Source organism: Hypomesus transpacificus, chromosome 4 (assembly GCF_021917145.1).
Source record: "Hypomesus transpacificus isolate Combined female chromosome 4, fHypTra1, whole genome shotgun sequence".
In the NCBI taxonomy this organism is placed as follows: domain Eukaryota; kingdom Metazoa; phylum Chordata; class Actinopteri; order Osmeriformes; family Osmeridae; genus Hypomesus; species Hypomesus transpacificus.
Window position 1 is genome coordinate 2,850,404 of NC_061063.1, and position 17,686 is coordinate 2,868,089.

At 45.1% G+C, this 17,686-nt stretch overlaps 1 protein-coding gene across 5 annotated transcripts; it reads right to left on the reverse strand.

The window, feature by feature from the left end:
• Positions 1–757: 757 nt before the first annotated feature.
• tpd52 (tumor protein D52) lies at positions 758–16,535 on the reverse strand. 5 transcript variants are annotated; one of them, XM_047019075.1, is made up of 8 exons: positions 9,022–9,179; positions 6,049–6,167; positions 5,694–5,842; positions 5,032–5,133; positions 4,649–4,669; positions 3,243–3,284; positions 2,503–2,551; positions 758–2,093 (listed from the first exon to the last, which is right to left on the reverse strand). In XM_047019075.1, the coding sequence occupies exons 1-8, from the start codon at positions 9,146–9,148 to the stop codon at positions 1,971–1,973; spliced, it is 732 nt and encodes a 243-aa protein (XP_046875031.1). In that variant the 5' UTR covers positions 9,149–9,179; the 3' UTR covers positions 758–1,970. The 5 variants fall into 5 exon arrangements, with proteins under 5 accessions (XP_046875031.1, XP_046875029.1, XP_046875027.1 ...); XM_047019073.1 differs by lacking the exons at positions 3,243–3,284; positions 9,022–9,179 and adding an exon at positions 16,401–16,535 and having other exon boundaries at positions 2,487–2,551; XM_047019071.1 differs by lacking the exons at positions 3,243–3,284; positions 9,022–9,179 and adding an exon at positions 16,401–16,534.
• Between the last annotated feature and the right edge of the window lie 1,151 nt (positions 16,536–17,686).

A 17,686-nucleotide genomic window follows, 5' to 3' on the forward strand; every position in this document is an offset into this window, starting at 1 on the left:
CATAAGAATTTTCCAGAACAGTGTCTATTCTTTGTCTCAGGCTCTATCTCAAAAAACCCTCAAATACAGAACATCAGGGTTTTAATTATAGATGAGACCAGTGCATCTGTGTGTGTGTGTGTGTCATTTGGCAGATAACATAATGACTGACATTAAAAAAATATTTTAATATTTTGTTCTACGCAAAAGAAATTGTGTAGAACAAGGACATGATATTCAACTGTCCTACTGACTAATTGTATTTTTCTCAAATGACTTTTGTCTTGACTTAATTCACTGAGAAAGATTAATCTAAACTACGTAATATTGCAACCACAATGAAGGGAAAACCTTTTTTTAAAAATTACCCAGTTTGGAACGATTTGGTTTATTCCGTGAAAAGGAAATGATCCCCTGAATAAAGGCTTGATGCCTGAATCATTTGCTCACTAGGGGGTGTTTCACAACATGAAACTGCTAAATGAGCAGGCTAACTGCAGGAAGATAGTTGATGAACCTCATTACTACGAAGTTAGAAGTGCCACATGGGTTATTATTAGTGCCTAGCAGCAGAGGCTAATTATTGCTGATAGGTCTTTTTTATTTATTTATATGCAGATATACCTCAAAATCTTTGTCTCCGGTTAACAGCTAAATGCTAGGCTATAATTGATGTTTGATTTATGATGCGCAATATACATATTACATTCTGTGCCATCCGTAATGTTTGCTCCAATCAATAGTTTCGAAGAAAAAAAAAGCACAGAATCACAATACATCCAGTATTAATCTAGTTTATATAAGGAAAATTATACATTCTTCAGAGAAAGTAAACATGACATTGGAGGAGGTTTTCTTATCCAAAGAATTCAACAACAGAATAGCAAAATAACATCCAGTGACTTCTCCACGCTATCTTCATAGAGGGGACTGTCTCTGTGTGGGTGTATGTGTGTGTGTGTAGGCTGGCCTACTCACTATCAAAAAAAGAGAAGTGCTTAGTAACTAGACAGGAACAACTGACATGTAGATTACGATGACCTAAGGTTAAGGCTGGACTCTGCAGTGGATGTGCAGCAGCCACACAGAAGAACAGATCTGGGATCAGCAGATGAAAGGCTTCATGATATGCAAGCAGAACGCAGAACTGAGCCGGGATCAGCATTAAGCAGTGGGCCATATGTTCAGCCTTGGCATCAATGTAGTAGGGTGAGAAATGGGTGTTAATGTATTGGATCAGTGAGTCAAACGTGATCTAGGTGATTAATGATGCCAAATTCAATCTACCCTCATGCCAAAGCAGTTCTGATCAATCCCAAATCAACCTCACAGTCTCCCACATAGCTTGTTGCAGAGGCATGGTGATACTATTAGATTTAAACTTTAATCTATTTCTTTCATCTACTCACGACTGCTTAGTGGAGTATTGCTGGGCGCAGCAAACACCTTAAACCAAGTTTATATTGCAGAGAAAAATAGATCCATTCCAGTGCAAGATGACTACCATGCATTCAGTTGGCTTCCAAATACAGCACAGCCTACTTTTCCATAATACAAGGGTAGTTCTGTACAAGAAAACACAAACACTTGAACCAATTTGATGTTAGGATTTGAGGCCAGAGTAGACAGATTAGGATTAATAAAAGGTACTTTTAATGTTAGGACACTGATCATTGGTGGAGCCCGTTTCTACCCTAGTCTTTAATTGTCTGTTATGTGCAGGTGCCTAAATAGTACTTCAACTCTAATGAAAACTCATTTATCCAATCTTATAAGTTTTAAGGGTTCTTCGAATGGTCATTTTCTGAAAACATTTTTGGTGTTAGGTGCTGTTTAGTGCTGGAGGAGGACAGGCAGAGGATAGGCAGAGAATAAAAGGTGGACAGACTGGGTTCAGAGACAGGGGGCAGGGGGGAGAGGTCTTGTGGAGGAAACGCAGGGCAGTAGGTCAAGGGTCATGAGGAGGGGTGGTCAGGGAGGGGAGCTTGGTCTCAGTGGAGCTGTCCGTCCTGAATGGGGGAGGCTTCCGGCTGGGTCACCACAGGGTCGGAGGTCGGCGTGGCGTTCCCCTCCTCCTCAAGATCACCCTGAGACACTGTTGGACTTATCTTCGTCTGGGGACAGAAAAGGAGAAGAAAAAAAAAATGCAAAAAAGGGGGTGTATAGGTAAACCCAAGTCATAGATTTTGATCAAATATTTGTCACAAGAAATCTTTGAGGCCTAATCAAAGTTATGGATCAAGAGAAGTGTTTATTGTACGGCTATAAAACTGGCACTGATGCTAATCACTGATTCAATAAACTCTATTGATCCCAGTAGGGCAACAGTCTCTGGGCCTCATCAACAATATTAGACATCTTCTCGTCGTCATATATAAATAAAGTCATGTATTAAATATATTTTTGGAAATGCATACAACTTTGTCAAAATTATAAAAGTAAAGCATTCATATTTCAACAATATTACAAATCGAATTTTGTTCACATCTAAGTTCAGGTTTACTCACTGTTCTCATCCTTTACCTTTAAAGTGTCCACTTTCTCCTCAAATGACTTGAAGGTGGGCGTGTTTCTACAGAGGAAGTGACACGGGGAGGGTCAAATCATCAGGAAGACGGACATTGCCATGGCAACAGGCGGTGGCCCCTCCCTCACCTGGCCTACAGTATAGGACGCTAACGTGGAGAGAGCTGTGGGCCGGCCGGACACGCTCGCGTGCTCAGCGGTTGGGAAGCGTGCGTTTGTCCTGAGCTCAGGGCTTAGGTTATTGACATTTACATATAGCAGACGCTCGTATCCAGAGCGACTTACAGTAAGTACAGGGACATTCTCCCCGAGGCAAGTAGGGTGAAGTGCCCAAGGACACAAGGTCATTTTGCACGGCCGGGAATCGAACCAACAACCTTCTGATTAATAGCCCGACTCCCTAACCGCTCAGCGATCTGACCCCCCCATTTGATGCCTGTGCAGCTGTGCGGCATGGCAAAAGACTAAAGGTGAGCGCATTCCATTCCCTGCTCTTCTGATGCACTGGATCCTATTCTGCCCAGAGAACACAGGGCAGGATGTATGGCCAGAAGGTGCGGGAAAGACTGCAGCCGGGAAATAATCGCGTAATGCACCTCCTGTGAAGTGTACATTTGACAGAAGGCTTCAAATCAATTTTTAAGAGAAGGACCTCATCAACCTTTGTTTTAACCGGAAAACCCATCATGACAATGTGTGTGTGTGTGAGGGTGTGCGTGTGCGAGAGAGAGACATACCTCATAACCGGCATGCTAGCAGAGTGCTGCAAAGAGCGTATGCTATCCGACAGCATTAAAGGACAGGAGAAAGGGGTTAGCAAGGGCAGCTAGCGGCGCAGTGTTAGTGAGAATAGACAGAAAGACAAGCACACGTTTTGTTCCCATCTTCATCCCTTCCTTGAGCCATGAGTGATAGCTATTCATGATCCCACATTCATTTCCTGGAGGATCAGAGTCTGAGAGATCAGTCCAGGGGAGTTTATGGAGATCATCATCCTGATAGGAAACCAGGTTGGACTTGGAGGAAACATTGAGATGAACTGTGTTATTAATGTGTGGTCAGGTCTACACTGTTCTACTGGAACCTAAACATGCACACATGTATGGCCATTGAAAAGGTTAAGGGGTCAGATCCGGTGGTGAACACAACAGATAACATGCATTCGACACCTTTGCATTCAACTACAACACTATATACATGCAAAATCATGCAGTTCCGGACAGCAATATGCTATGAAGAAATCTGTCTGTCGTAAGTCATATCCTTTGACGAGGTGGTGAATTTAGAGGCTGGGGTGAAAAATGTAATAAATCAATACCTAGTTGTGCACATAATCAATATTTGAATGGATTTTTTTTGTGTGCAGAAAACACTTCAACACGCACTGGTTTATTACCGAACATACCAGCAAGCAGTACACAGAGAGAAAGACGTGAGAGAGAGATGGTGAGAGAGAACGGAAAGAGAGAGAGAGATGGTGAGAGAGAGAAAGAGATGGTGAGAGAGAGAGAGAGCGAGATGGTGAGAGAGAGAGAGCGAGATGGTGAGAGAGAGAGAGAGCGAGATGGTGAGAGAGAGCGAGATGGTGAGAGAGAGAGAGAGAGAGAGAGAGAGAGAGAGAGAGAGAGAGAGCGAGATGGTGAGAGAGAGAGAGAGAGAGCAAGAGAGCGAGAGAGAGAGAGAGAGAGAGAGACCGACAGAAAGAGAACTAGAGGCAAAGGAAGGAGAGTGGAGAATCACAACAATACCTGACGACTTAAAGACACAATCAGCAACATGCAGATCCCACCTTAGTGGATCCCTGAGAACAGTGTACACAGCAGAACAAACGCACCCCCATAAGTGGAGCTAATGATTGAGTCAGCACTGTCAACATTCCACCTGAGGTGAACGGTGAGTTCAATATTTCAGCTTTAAAAGCTAAACATCAGGCGGCCTAAGGCTGTTTGGTCTGTGCTCAATGGCAAGGCTGAGGCTGCTTAACTAGCCCCAGCCAAATGAATGAGACATATTTCACGTTTTGAAACATTGAGATTTGTTTATTACAACAGCGCTGACAGTGTCTTGTACTCACTATGGAGAGTGCCCCTTGACAGGGAGAACACGGCCTGTCTAGAGGACATTAGCACAGGGGCAGTCTTACCCAAAGGAATTGGACTGCAACCTGCAAAATGCCAAGGTTGGGATTAAAGAGATGCATGCATGTTTGTATGTAAATATATATATATATATACATTATACAGTATCTACACAAACACACACACACACCAGTGAGGACTGTTAAAATTATTTAACAGTGTTCTATTAGTACAACTACACCATCACCTGTATGGATCATGGAAAGCTATAGCATGACTAGGAGTTGCAAGCAGGAGCAAGCTGGGGTAGGGTGGGTGGGATTAACAGAGGACTCTCTCTCTTATCAATGACCTATGGGGGGCCTATCTAAAACACCAGTGTCATCCTTTCCTTGTCTCCTTGTGGTCGTCCCCCCGTCCCCCCAGGCGTCTATCCTGGGTCACCTACCTGACGTCCTCCAGCTTCCTGCTGATGGCAGAGCCCACGCTGGAGAAGGCTGCTGTGGCCTTCTGGCCCGCCTGAGACAGTGTCTCTGAGGTCTTCTTATAGCTGAGAGGTAGGAGGCAGAGAGACAGAGAGAGTGAGAGAGAAAGAGACAGAGAGACAGACAGACAGAGAGACAAAGAGAGAGAGATAGAGAGAGAGACAGAGAGGGAGAGAGAGAGTGAAAGAGAGAGAGCACCAGTGACAGAGAGGGAAAAGGCAGATGAGAGGGTCGGTAAGGGATAGTGTGGCGATGGGAGGTGAGGGATAGTGTGGAGATGGGAGGTGAGGGGATAGTGTGGAGATGGGAGGTGAGGGATAGTGTGGCGATGGGAGGTGAGGGATAGTGTGGAGATGGGAGGTGAGGGATAGTGTGGAGATGGGAGGTGAGGGGATAGTGTGGAGATGGGAGGTGAGGGAATAGTGTGGGGATGGGAGGTGAGGGATAGTGTGTAGATGGGAGGTGAGGGATAGTGTGGAGATGGGAGGTGAGGGATAGTGTGGAGATGGGAGGTGAGGGATAGTGTGGGGATGGGAGCTGAGGGATAGTGTGGAGATGGGAGGTGAGGGATAGTGTGGAGATGGGAGGTGAGGGCGTGAGGAGGGCTTGGGGGGGCGGCACCTACGCGGCTGAGGTCGTGACCTCCTGCCAGCCCTTGGTCAGGTTCTGTTTGAGCTCGTTGAGGGAGGTGATGCCTAGCTTCCTCTTCATCTCCGCCACCTGCTTCTCTTTGGCAGCCAGGACCTGGGACAGGGTCAGGATCTCATCCTCCACCTGGACACACACACACACACTCAGCTAACGGAGACAGGGTCAATTTTTGCCTCCCTTGGCAAACGGACACATCAACTTAGTAGGGCTACACAATAAAACGATGAACAACGCAACAGTACAAACACCGATATGAATTAATGTCGACCTCAGAACAACACAACCACAAAGGTAGACCTGAGGCTAAACCCAGAGCCCTGAGCCCTGACCTTTGCCAGCTCTTCTCTTAGCTCCTCTTTCTCCTGCTCCGTCAGGGCGGGGGCAGACTGGCCCACCGTGGTCACCGCGTCCTCCCCCACCTCGGCCAGCGACTCTGGCCTCTGGGCACCTGGAGGAGGGAGGGGGGCACAAGGGAGAAAGAGGGAAAGAGCACAGATAAAGAGAGAAACAGTGTGAGAGGAAGAGAGCGAGAGAGCGAGAAAGAGAGAGAGCGAGAGAGGGAGCGAGAGCGAGCGAGAGAGGGAGCGAGAGCGGGAGCGAGAGAGGGAGCGAGAGAGGGAGCGAGAGCGAGAGAGGGAGCGAGAGCGAGAGAGATAGCAGGTGGAAGAAAAAGCAAAAATAAATACAAGCATTAGATATGTCGGTAGCTAGCAAGGTCCCCTCTATGGGTAAGGACTCAGACTGGCCGTGAGGCTGGAGTTGTATTGATCTTGTGGATTCAAAAGGTAGCAGGCAGGCGTGAGAGGATGACGGGAGAGAGGGGGGGAGGAGATCCAACAAGATGCTCTTTTATGATGGACACCTGCTCAAGGGCAGGTGCATGCACACACACGCACCGCTGTAGTCATTTACTGCTGGAAGCAGTAGCACACACACACAAACAGTACTTTGTCGATGGGGGTTTTGGGTGGGCTGGAGGACAGGGCGGTGATGACTATACGCCTTAGTGACTACAGGCCTCAAGCCAGAGCTTGGGCTTATCACATGGTTGCAATGTACTTTTCCTGCGTCCACTTCCTAATGGGAGTCTTGTGGTTTGGACCCGTATACGGCACGGGTCAACCGTTGTGACGTCCTCCTAAAATGAGAAAGACGTGATCTGATATCCATCCAGTCCGCCTCCGCGACGGGAAGCCTTTCATTTTGGGATGTTCCAAGACGCTTGTTTGTGGGTAAACAAATAAATCACATGACGTTTGTTTTGGGAGGCTACTACTTTTCTTTTTGGGGGGGGCTCAAGTTCCAACTCCAACGGGAACTGAATGACATCGAATCGATGTGGCCGTGTTCACATTGAATGTGTGTTTGTGACAGTGAATAGAGTAGCTTGTTGCAAGAGTGTCTGTTTGAGGAGTCAGATTTTTTATTTTTTACCTCTTCACATTCCTGCGTGCACCAACAGATTTCTTCAGCAGGGGAAACGCCTCGAACCCTCCAAAACGGAGAAAGCTGTTTGTTTTTGACCCTGGAAGACCTTTAAAGGCTGATCTGTCTATACCAGTTCAGTACGCTGTAGGGCAAACACTCTAACTTAATCCTTGAGCCTGCTTAGTTAAGGCTAATTCACACTTTTCGACCGTGTGAATTGAAAAACTGATGGGCTAACTCCCTCGACAGCGTACGCGTATGGACATGTTTGATTGGCTGGAATGTCAACAAGAAGGTCCCCTTTTTGTATGTGGATATATCATTGGGGGAAACTGCCAAGTGTGGGTCTGAAGAGTTCCTCTAGGAATGCGTGCAGTCATGTAGTTGAAGCTCGCTGGCCACATCTACCTGGCGGTTCCGCATACCCACCTTCCCGGGAGCTCATTCTTTCCACCTGGTCCCGACCCACGCACAGCCCTCTCTGTTCCTCATCTCTCCTTTCCTCTCTCCTGCATTCTTCTGACGGCACGGCAGTAGCAATTAGGTGCCACCTCCCCCTCCCTCTCTCTCCCCCTCCCCCTCCCCAGCCCTCACAGTGACAGGCAACTGTGTCACCTGACACCTCACTCAGGGGGACAGCAACAGGACCAGGGTTCAGGAGAGTCAACTCCGTGCTGTTTACCCATGACCGACATGAAGAAATTTGCGGTTACACCTCGCCTATTATTTCCCAGGGATTCTTCCGAGTCCAAAGAGATGGAGATAGAGAGGCAGTCAAACAAGCCCACACTCGCCTGCCACCCCACCTCACCCCCCCACTCTCTCACCACAATGTAGACGTAGGCTAGGTTGTACCTGAACATGCATAGCAGTCATTAGGAGGGAAAAACAGGCTTGGTGGGCTTCACATATCTGCGGGAGGTCTCTATCATGTGTCCACACCGGTGAGCCAGAAGAGGCCTGGCCTCATAACATCTCACACGGCTTCCCTTTCCTTCAAGAGCATCGCCCTTTTACGCACAATTGAATCCTTCTTACGATCACGCAGCCCGCTATCACAGTCGCTCATCCCACGGGGCTTGGCTCGGGAGACTCGTCAAAGCCATAATTACAGTCAGAACAAACAAAGCTCACGGTCTAATGAAGCAAGCCAGCATGAGAGCTTTATCACGTCAGACAAGCGGCTGTTTGGTATTTAGTAAAAAAATTTAAGCATTTTAATTATTTCTCTTCGCAGCTGACTGGATTTACATTACAATAGCCGATCCTATTTGCATAGTAATCACGTCAAATATATATATTTTTTATAAATAGTTGGGTCAATATTTTTCAAACTAATGATAGACAATGTCTACTTTCTATCTTCCATTTCTCTTTCTATCTTCCATTTCTCTATCTATCTAAAACCTGCACAGAACAATATAAATCTGTTTTTATCTGGCCTTGGCTTCATCAAGCCCCTTCAAAGTGCTACAGCTCTCTTTGCTCAGAGTGCTTAAAGTGAGCTTGACCAGAGACCAATACCATCGTATGTTGGACATCTGCTCCTGACAGCAGGTCTCACTGAATAGGTCAGGGATGTGATGCTCATGACATGTAGTACAGTACACACAGGTTCACACACTCCAAGGATCTCTCCTTCCATATCCTCTCATGCCCTCCCCCACACCCTCTCTCCAAAAGTCATCAATCTGGTGCCTGGAGCCGACACAATGTAGCTGTCAACACCGACGCTGCAATCAAACATCAACACGCACGCGCACACACGGTCCACCCCCCGAAAAAATCTTGCTCTCACAAACACCACTACCCTCCCCCCACCCCCTTCACCACTAACTGTACACGTCACACACACACACACACAGAGGGTTTACCTCGGACAGCCGCCCCAGGCGAGCCGGGCGGGGTGACGTTGAGGTCTGGGGAGAGGTAGAGGTAGCTGTTGTTGACGCCTTGCTCAAAGTCAAACGGAGACGTGTACTCCTCCAGGAGAGGATCCATGCTGCCCTCGCTCACCAGCCCTGACCCGGCTGGGCTCCCGTCGGCACACACACGCACACACACTCTGGACGCTGATTGTCTGCATGTGATTGGGCGCGTGATCTCGGCCCCTTGTTTACTGCTCAGTCCGTCCTCTCTCGAGGACTGTGTCACCATGCGTGAGTGTGTGTGTGTGTGTGCGTTTAAAGGTGTGTGCGAATGAAAGGAAAGACACTACGCGTGTGCGTGTGTTTGTGTGCGACAGAACGGATCTTAGTGGGTGCGCGTGAGTGTATTAATGAGTGTGTGTGTGTGTGTGTGTGCGCTCCAGCTCCAACCGCAGAGTGTGCGTGTCAGCAGGATCATGTGACGGTTCTTCCGGGGTGTCACTCCATTCCTGTGTTAATAAGTTACCTCAGCCTCGCCCCGGTCCCTCCTCCTCCTCCTCCCCCTCGGTCTCCCTCTCTTTCTCTCACGGGAATCCCAAAGGCCAACGTGGCATAGGTCCGTGGGCTTGGTCAAAAGAGGACGCTCGCCGGTTAGCGTTAGCCGTGGACGCGTAGCCCCCTCCGTGCGACAGCGACACTATCCCAGCCTCGATGTCTCGCTCCTCTCTCTCTCTCTCTCTCTCTCTGTCTCTGCCGCCCGCCCTCCCCTCCGTCATCCATCTTGTCATCTCAGGAAAAATGAGGTCCCGTTTGATGGGTGGTCACGTGACTCGACGGGCAAGTCCGTGAGATAGAAGGCATAATCTGCTGTGTCCCAGATTACAGCTCCGCTAATCCAGTTCAAACTGTCCAGCTTGGGAGTCGTGCTACAGCTAGTGTAAAACACTATATATCCTACAGTGCGTGGAAAAGTAAACGGGGGCTGTGTGCGTCACTGTGTGTGTGTTTGTGTGTATGTGAATCCCGGCATGTGTGTGTGTGTGCACACTTGCAACAGTGTGCGTGTCACTGACTGTGTGTGTTACATACATATCAATGCTACACACAATCACAAAAGATGACCTCACTTTAGCATAGGGGTTTAGAAATGGTGTCCTTGGAATCAGTACTGCCAGCAGTCTCTCTCTCACACACACACACACACATATATATATACAAACACACACACACACAGGTCTCTATCGATGCAAGCAGCTGCATTCTGTTTCCATGATGGAAACTCTTACACACTTCAGTTAGACTATAGCTCTCCATTGCATCCCCCTCGGGCTGTGAAACCTCAGTCTTGAATAGAGAGTGGTACTAGGTCTGGGCCTTGTATTGAATGCCATTTCAAAACAAAAAACCGACTCAACTTGGCCTATTTTAATTTTTTTCTTCTTCAGTGCGTCTCCTGTCTTGGAGCATTTTAGGATGAGGCACAGGCTTGTGTAAGATGGCTTTTGTGTCAAAATAATACTAATAATAACAAATTCCTGCATATAGGCCTAGCTGTGTTCTTCATAATGAACTTACATAAAGGTCTCCTTACACCAGCATCCATCCAGACCATGTTGAGCTTCTTTAATATACAGCACATAGCCAACTCACTCCCACTAATAGAGGAGTTCCATAGCAGAAACACTGAGGGCTAATAGGATAATAGTGAGGGATGGCTTTCCAGTGGAGCTGGAAGACAGGAGGTCAGTCTGTGTTAGCATGGCTGTGCTACAGAGAGTCCAGTTACAGTGAGCCCTCACAATGCTGCCAGTCACTGAGTTCCTTGAAGGACACACTGTACAGTACTGCATTGTGTTGTACAGTATTGTATAGCACACACACACACACACAGCAGAACACCACAAAAAGAGCACGCAGACAGGAAGACAAGATACCCATGAACACACACCAGAACCTTGCAGTATAATGTCCAGATCCCGGATGTTTACCCTCTTATTACTAAATAAATAGTGATGTAACTAGTGTGACCAACACCCTGTAGTTACCAACCTTAACATAGCCTGCCTACCTGGCTCTGGGGAACCATTCAGACAACATGAGACTGTAAATTCATCTTTTTAATCAATGTATTTTGATTCAAAAAGGAACTTCTCCATTTATAGTTCCGTGAATTTACTTCTGGTTACAGGAGATTCTAGTTCTAGTTTTTGATCAAAATGGATACAGTCAAACATCATTATTGTAGCTATATGGAAGTGAGAGAAATCGTCCATGAATGATTGAAAAACATTTAGATCTCAGACCTAGCCTTTTACAAACACAAAAACCCAAATTCAGTTATTCCCCGCATAAACTCGAATGAAACAAACCAAATCGGTGGCTCATCGTGGGAAGAACATGTGCCCCTTAACGCAAGGGCCAGAGTTAGTTTTCAGCCCAGGCTATTTCCTGCTTGTCTGCCCCTCTCTCTCCCTGCTTTCCTGTCTCAGTCTCCAACTGTCTCTCAATAAAGTCCCACCGCTGTCCAAAAACTACATTCTTAAGAACACAATAATAATAATAAAATACAAAACACTTTTCTAGAAAAGGCCAGACCCATCTTGATGAATAAAAAACAAAAACAGCCCCGACCATGACCACAACAGGGAACAAAGACGGTTCTTAAGGCGGTTAATGAACCACAGCGAAGGATCAATTAGCCAATTATTCCCGGCACACCGTGTCACATGATAGTGGACAAACTAGAATCATGGGACGCTGAACGACTCATGTCCCGTCCGTGTTCACACTAAAGCACGCCCAGAAAGTTCCCAGAGCAAAGCATCATGGGGGAAGAGCCAGCGATTAGGCCCACTTAAAATACTCCTAGCCCTCTGAACACAGCCCTAGATACTGAGGAGTGGGGGAAAATGCAGATATTGCATGCAAGATTGAAAATAAAGGAGCCTTTCCAAAGAAATGGATAGCCTACACATTTGTTCCCCATTTCAAACTAATCTCAGAAATTACAAACTATTCCTTCTAGAAACGAGTGGAACAAAAGGAGGCGATTCCAAATACTACACCGTGACTGTCCTCCCTAAATGATGCTGTGACCCCCTTTCAGACAAAAGGCCTCCCCTGAGATTCCCGTGACAGTGAGACGGTTGTTTGGATGGGACCCTGGAGACTCTGGGTTTTTGCAGGTGTTCCTCTCCCCCGAAAGATCTGTCCTGATTTCCTCCTACTGATATCCGAGTGTCCGCCTTCAATAAAGGGGCTCTAGAAAACCTGTTTGGTTTTCTTTGCGCAACCTAGAAAATGAAGTTGTACAGGAGACGTTTTCATTGAGGTTCCTCCCAACTGAAAACTGTCCCCCAAGCAGCTTCTCCCCAGCCTTTTTTTAGAGATCTGAGATTATAGGGTAGATCAATGCTTGTAATACACCTTATTTTAACGTGGACATACTCAGCCTGGGGCAAGGCAGGATTTCTGAAAATGTTGGCTGTCTGGTTTTACAGCGAGGCCCCAAGTTTCTCCCTTCTGTGTCAGGTTGGAATCGCCTCGGTCTCCCTGTTTTACCTCTGAGGCTGACAGACAGGTGAGATCTCAACCTGGCCAGATCTCACAAGTTGAGGGAAAACAAACCCAAAACATTGCCCACGGTAGAACAGTGGGGGAATTCAGAGACTTAAATCGGACTTGCCATGATTCCAGTGACACTATTCACTTAGTACTGTGATAATTGTTGTGAAGAGAGGAACCTTACTCGAAAATGTTTTTGACAGGCCTATTTCATGGAACATTTTAGGAATTCCAAATGAGAGCCTGAACAAAGATGGCTCAGGTGGAAAACATGAGAACCGATTCCACCGCTACAAAAATCAATGCCAGCCAGAAAACCTGGATCTGTCTGTGCACTAAACAGCAATTTCACAAGATAAGACGACCGAATGTTGGTTTAAAACATTTTTGTAAACTCACTTGACAAAATTCTGGATACATACCCCATAACAGATAAGAGTTGTATCTGAAGAAGTTTTGCCTTTATGATATCAATGTATTTTCAACCAAAAGTGTAGCCACTGGATTAGCTAGCATTGATTGAGCTTCCTTTGAAAGACTTCCTCTGGTCACAAACCCCTCTCAGTGCAGCCAAATGGTAATGTAATCACAACAACCTGGGCCATGACCTCGTTTCGCACTGACATTCACAGGTCAATATTTGTGAGAAAGGCGTATACAAGGCATATGAAGAATGCGCAAAAATGATCTGGTATAGCCCTAACCTACAAAGGACATCAAGGGTCTTCCAAGCGGCCTCATCTTCAGTCCCACACAACAGACAAAAGCCACTCACCTTTTGTTGTGGTATAATAGTCTAAGATGTGGTGTTTAACTGGATTATTTAGGGTGCATTACTGCATTCAATAGATACATGATGAGGTTGTCATTAAAATACAATTTCCGACAGGGATGTCTAGAGCCTAGCCATTCTCTAGAGCTTGAATGCCGTCACCTCTTTTAGCAAATCCCTTTTGGAAACAGCTGTTATTGTCTCTGTTATACTGTGAAGTCTTGCATTCAATTTGAAAGGCATAAAAGCGTTTTGGGATTTCAGCATTTTTATTTAAATAAATGTACTTTTGCTGAAATGTTTGGGCATGTTAGTGTTAAAACCACTTTCTGGTAGTCTCAGATTGTAGGATTGCTTCCATAATTATTAATCCAATACAGTTAACTGAATAAAAGCTTTATTTTTTCTTTAGGCAGAAGAAAACTGGCTAGCCTATATTAAATGTTCTTTGGTGTGTTTTTAATCCATACATAAATTGCTAAACTAATGTACTTTTATCATGCAAAGTGGAATTTGAGAACCTCAGTCTGATGCACTTTTAAAACATTCCAACTGAGAAAGACATTTCCTGTGAGTGGTGAAAACATAACCCTGAATGCATTCGCTAGTACAGTAGGTTACCAATGGTAACAACATTGAAAAGACATTAATGGGAAAAGAAAAAGAGCTGTTTGTTATCAACAAGACCATCTAAACTGACCAAAGAGGCTTGAAGACTGAGATTTGACCGTTCAGAAATCTTTTTTTCCATGACACAATAACAATTCAGCATTACCATTTAACTATTTTGCTTATTGTAAAAAACCACCAAAATTCTGGTCTTCATTGAACGGTGCCACCTAAACTGACTATATAGGAAATATTTTGTATTAACTTTACATTAGGAGGTACACTATAAGGAGAATATTTTATTTAAAGCAGAAAGCAACTACCATGGTGTCTTCAATTAGTCCGGTGTTATAGTGCTGAGCATTGAAAGACGTTTAGCGGTCATCGTTAAAGCATGGAGCAGAAAGCTACTTCTTTGACAGAACAAACCCTGAACTTCACTCTGTTGTCATGGCAGCACAACTAAAAGTGTAGATAGGTTGGAACCATGGTGGCACTACCACGACAACCTTGAACAACTGAGGGCTTGCATGAGTTATACCTGGAAAACATAGACAGGTCAGGTTTTCAACAGGAAATACCGTTTTATATTACACAGGGACTGCATTCCTCTGACAAGCTCATTTTGTGAAGACAATGTCCGAGAGATGCCTATTGCCAGAGTTGATGTTATGCAACGCTGTGTATTAAAGATAGCAGGCAACCAATGTAGTTTTAGAGTAACACCTTAGACACCAGGGAGAGCAATAACCTATCAAACTAAAATGGGACAGCAAGAAAACATTCTAAGCATGTGCTCGTACCTACCTGCCACATCCACTACTAAGTAAACACAACTGGCATTATTTATACATACACACACACACACACACACATACATATATATATATATATATATATATATATATATATATATATATATATATATATTAATTAAAGCATGGAGCAGAAAGCTACTTCTTTGACACAGAAAAAAACCTGAACTTCACTGTGATGTCATGGCAGCACAACTAAAAGTGCTTGCCTATATTAGATAAAATTGCTATACTAATATACTTTTATCATACAAAGTGGAACTTGAGAATATCTAGTGCTAAAATCCGAGGCTATATATATATATATATATATACTAGATATTCTCAAGTTCCACTTTGTATACATATACAAATATATACAAATACAAAACTGCAGTCGAGATCTACGTGGCTTCCATTGCAACACAGTCCATCACTTTTTGCAAACGGAACCACCGTGTGTGAACCACACACATGTACCCATGTGAGTACATGCATGTGTACCTGGGTGGAGAAGGAGAAGGCCGTGGAGGAGAGGCAGATGGACGACCCAGAGGGACAGACAAGACTCAGACAGGGGGAGTAGGAGACCAGGAAGAATGCACTTTCCACTACCTGCAGGGCCCTGCATCTAACCAGTGTCGCAACCTCCTCCCACACCCTGGAGGGGTGCTGTGTTGACTTGGCCTCCTAGCAAGACTATTGAGCGGTAACCTGCCCCTTACATACACACATACTGACTAGTGCCAGTTTGCCCTCCCATTATGCATTGCACAACTGCTGGAAAGGTTATACCTTGCCCAACAATAATTCAAAACAGTCTACAGGCATGCTAAACCGAGGCTGCACCCTTCTGACGTTGCTTTCAGCAGTAAAAAGTGAAGATAGAAATATAGAAAAGTGGGAATGTGTTAACAAACAAGCTTGCAAAGCCACTTAAAAACCAATCAAAACCAATCACAAATCCAAGGCAACTTGGATGGAGAAACTTAATTCAGTGTACCACAAATAACGCAATAATGACTTAACAATTGTTCACAGCATCCCTTCAGCAGCCATAGAGTAAAATACAGACAAATCTAAGCATACTTAATTAAATGTTGGTGTTGTAAAGTATTGTTTATAAGTAGACTGTGGAGAGAAATATATGAAAGGCAGAGGTATTTAAAAGCCTTTGAGGAGACAACATATGGTACAGTTCTGCCATGTTCTGAAATTGTCACAGAGCAAGGCATGCACAGCAGTAGATTATTCTAGAAAGCCATTTGCCAGTTGGGATGGCATAATAATAATACATCGTTTCATCATAATTGCATCATGTTTAATGTTTGTTACTGTAATTTTTGTCAAGGTTACTAAAGTTTAAGGATATAATTTCGAAACTTCCTGATTTGTGCAACTTTCGGCATTTCTGTTATACAGTGCGAGTGTTATACATTGCTTTCTTCCGGGTATTCTAAATACTTCAAAATCACTTGTGTCCGTCTACAGAATCCTGAACATAGACAGCTAGCTGGCATATGTTTCACTTCTGACTAGCTCACAGAGCTAGCTTGCTAATTTTAGTGAGAGACAAATAGTATATCACTTTTCAATTGTTGTAATTTGTTCAAATGTCAACGTGCATGATATCTCAAGAGTTTTACCTTGATCTGCATCCTCCATCCTGGACGATGTTTCTGCAGTTCTTTTTTGGTCAAAGGTTCCTTACTTTGCTCAGTAATTGTGTGCTCTCACATGCTACTAAACAGCGCCCGGTGGGGTGGGGTCCTATGTGACGTCACCACGTCAAAGTGTCAACACAAACAGGCACGTGCAGTTTTGTGATAATCATTTTTTCTATAACTTCCCAGACTCACACCACATGTCGATGATATTTGATCGCGTATCTCGATACATTTTAATAATAAGATTCATTCGACACCAATATTCCAAGGCTGAAATTCATGTTTTGAATTGTGTTTTAGTTATGTTGTGTTCATGTTTTGATTGTTGTGGCTATGTTAAGTGGGTTTGCTAATTACCATGGCCAATACTCAAGTGGTAATGACATCAGGTCAAATTTGGTGACAATGTCTGTAGTCGTGATGCCAAATAGAGCAGCATTGCTGCAGTACGGTGAATTTGGATATAGGGTCTTCTTTAAAGTAAAAATGTCTCCTCCTTGAAGCTGAAGCTTTGTAGTCAATTGCCTTGATGGGACCTACAATGTATGGTGTGCAAAACACCACCTCTGTTAAACTTCACAGAGGGCCTTACTGAGGGATGGAGGCATGGTGAGGTAAACATGCTGACACCACAGCTCCAGTGCGAGCCCCTGCGGGAATGCTTGAAGGGCGAGCTCCTCTGGGGTGGCTGTGTGAAACTGGGTAGCCATGCTGGGCATGTAGCTGCACATTTGCCCAGACCATGGTGCTGGTTAGCCGCTCCCTGCTCTGTCAGTGGAGGCTTGCAGCTCGAATCTCCTCCCCAGGGTCTGGAGGTCGAGGAGAACCTGCAAAGCCTTTCCCCCCTTCCGACCACACCTGCTGGACGGATGACTGGTGCTTCACCTTAGTGGAGGAAGAGGAGGGTGGTGCCACTGCTTACCTCTGGCTGTCTGGGCCTGGACACAGGTAACGGTCACCCCACCCTGCCGTCCCTCATTTTTAACATCACAATAATTTATTTAATTTGCATAAAGCAATACAGTAGCCTACAATGCTTTGATTAATCTAGCATACACTTATTTTACAGATCCTTATTAAAGCCTATCGTAGCGACATTAAGAGGGTATTTTATAGGTTATACGGGATGTGATCTAGCCAGGTAATATTCTAGTTTTGAGTAACAAATCCCCTAATTAAAATACATGAAACTGGACACCTTGAACATGCCCGTTTAGAAGTCAGTTAGTGGGTCAGAGGAAAGACTGCCACCTACTGGAATACGG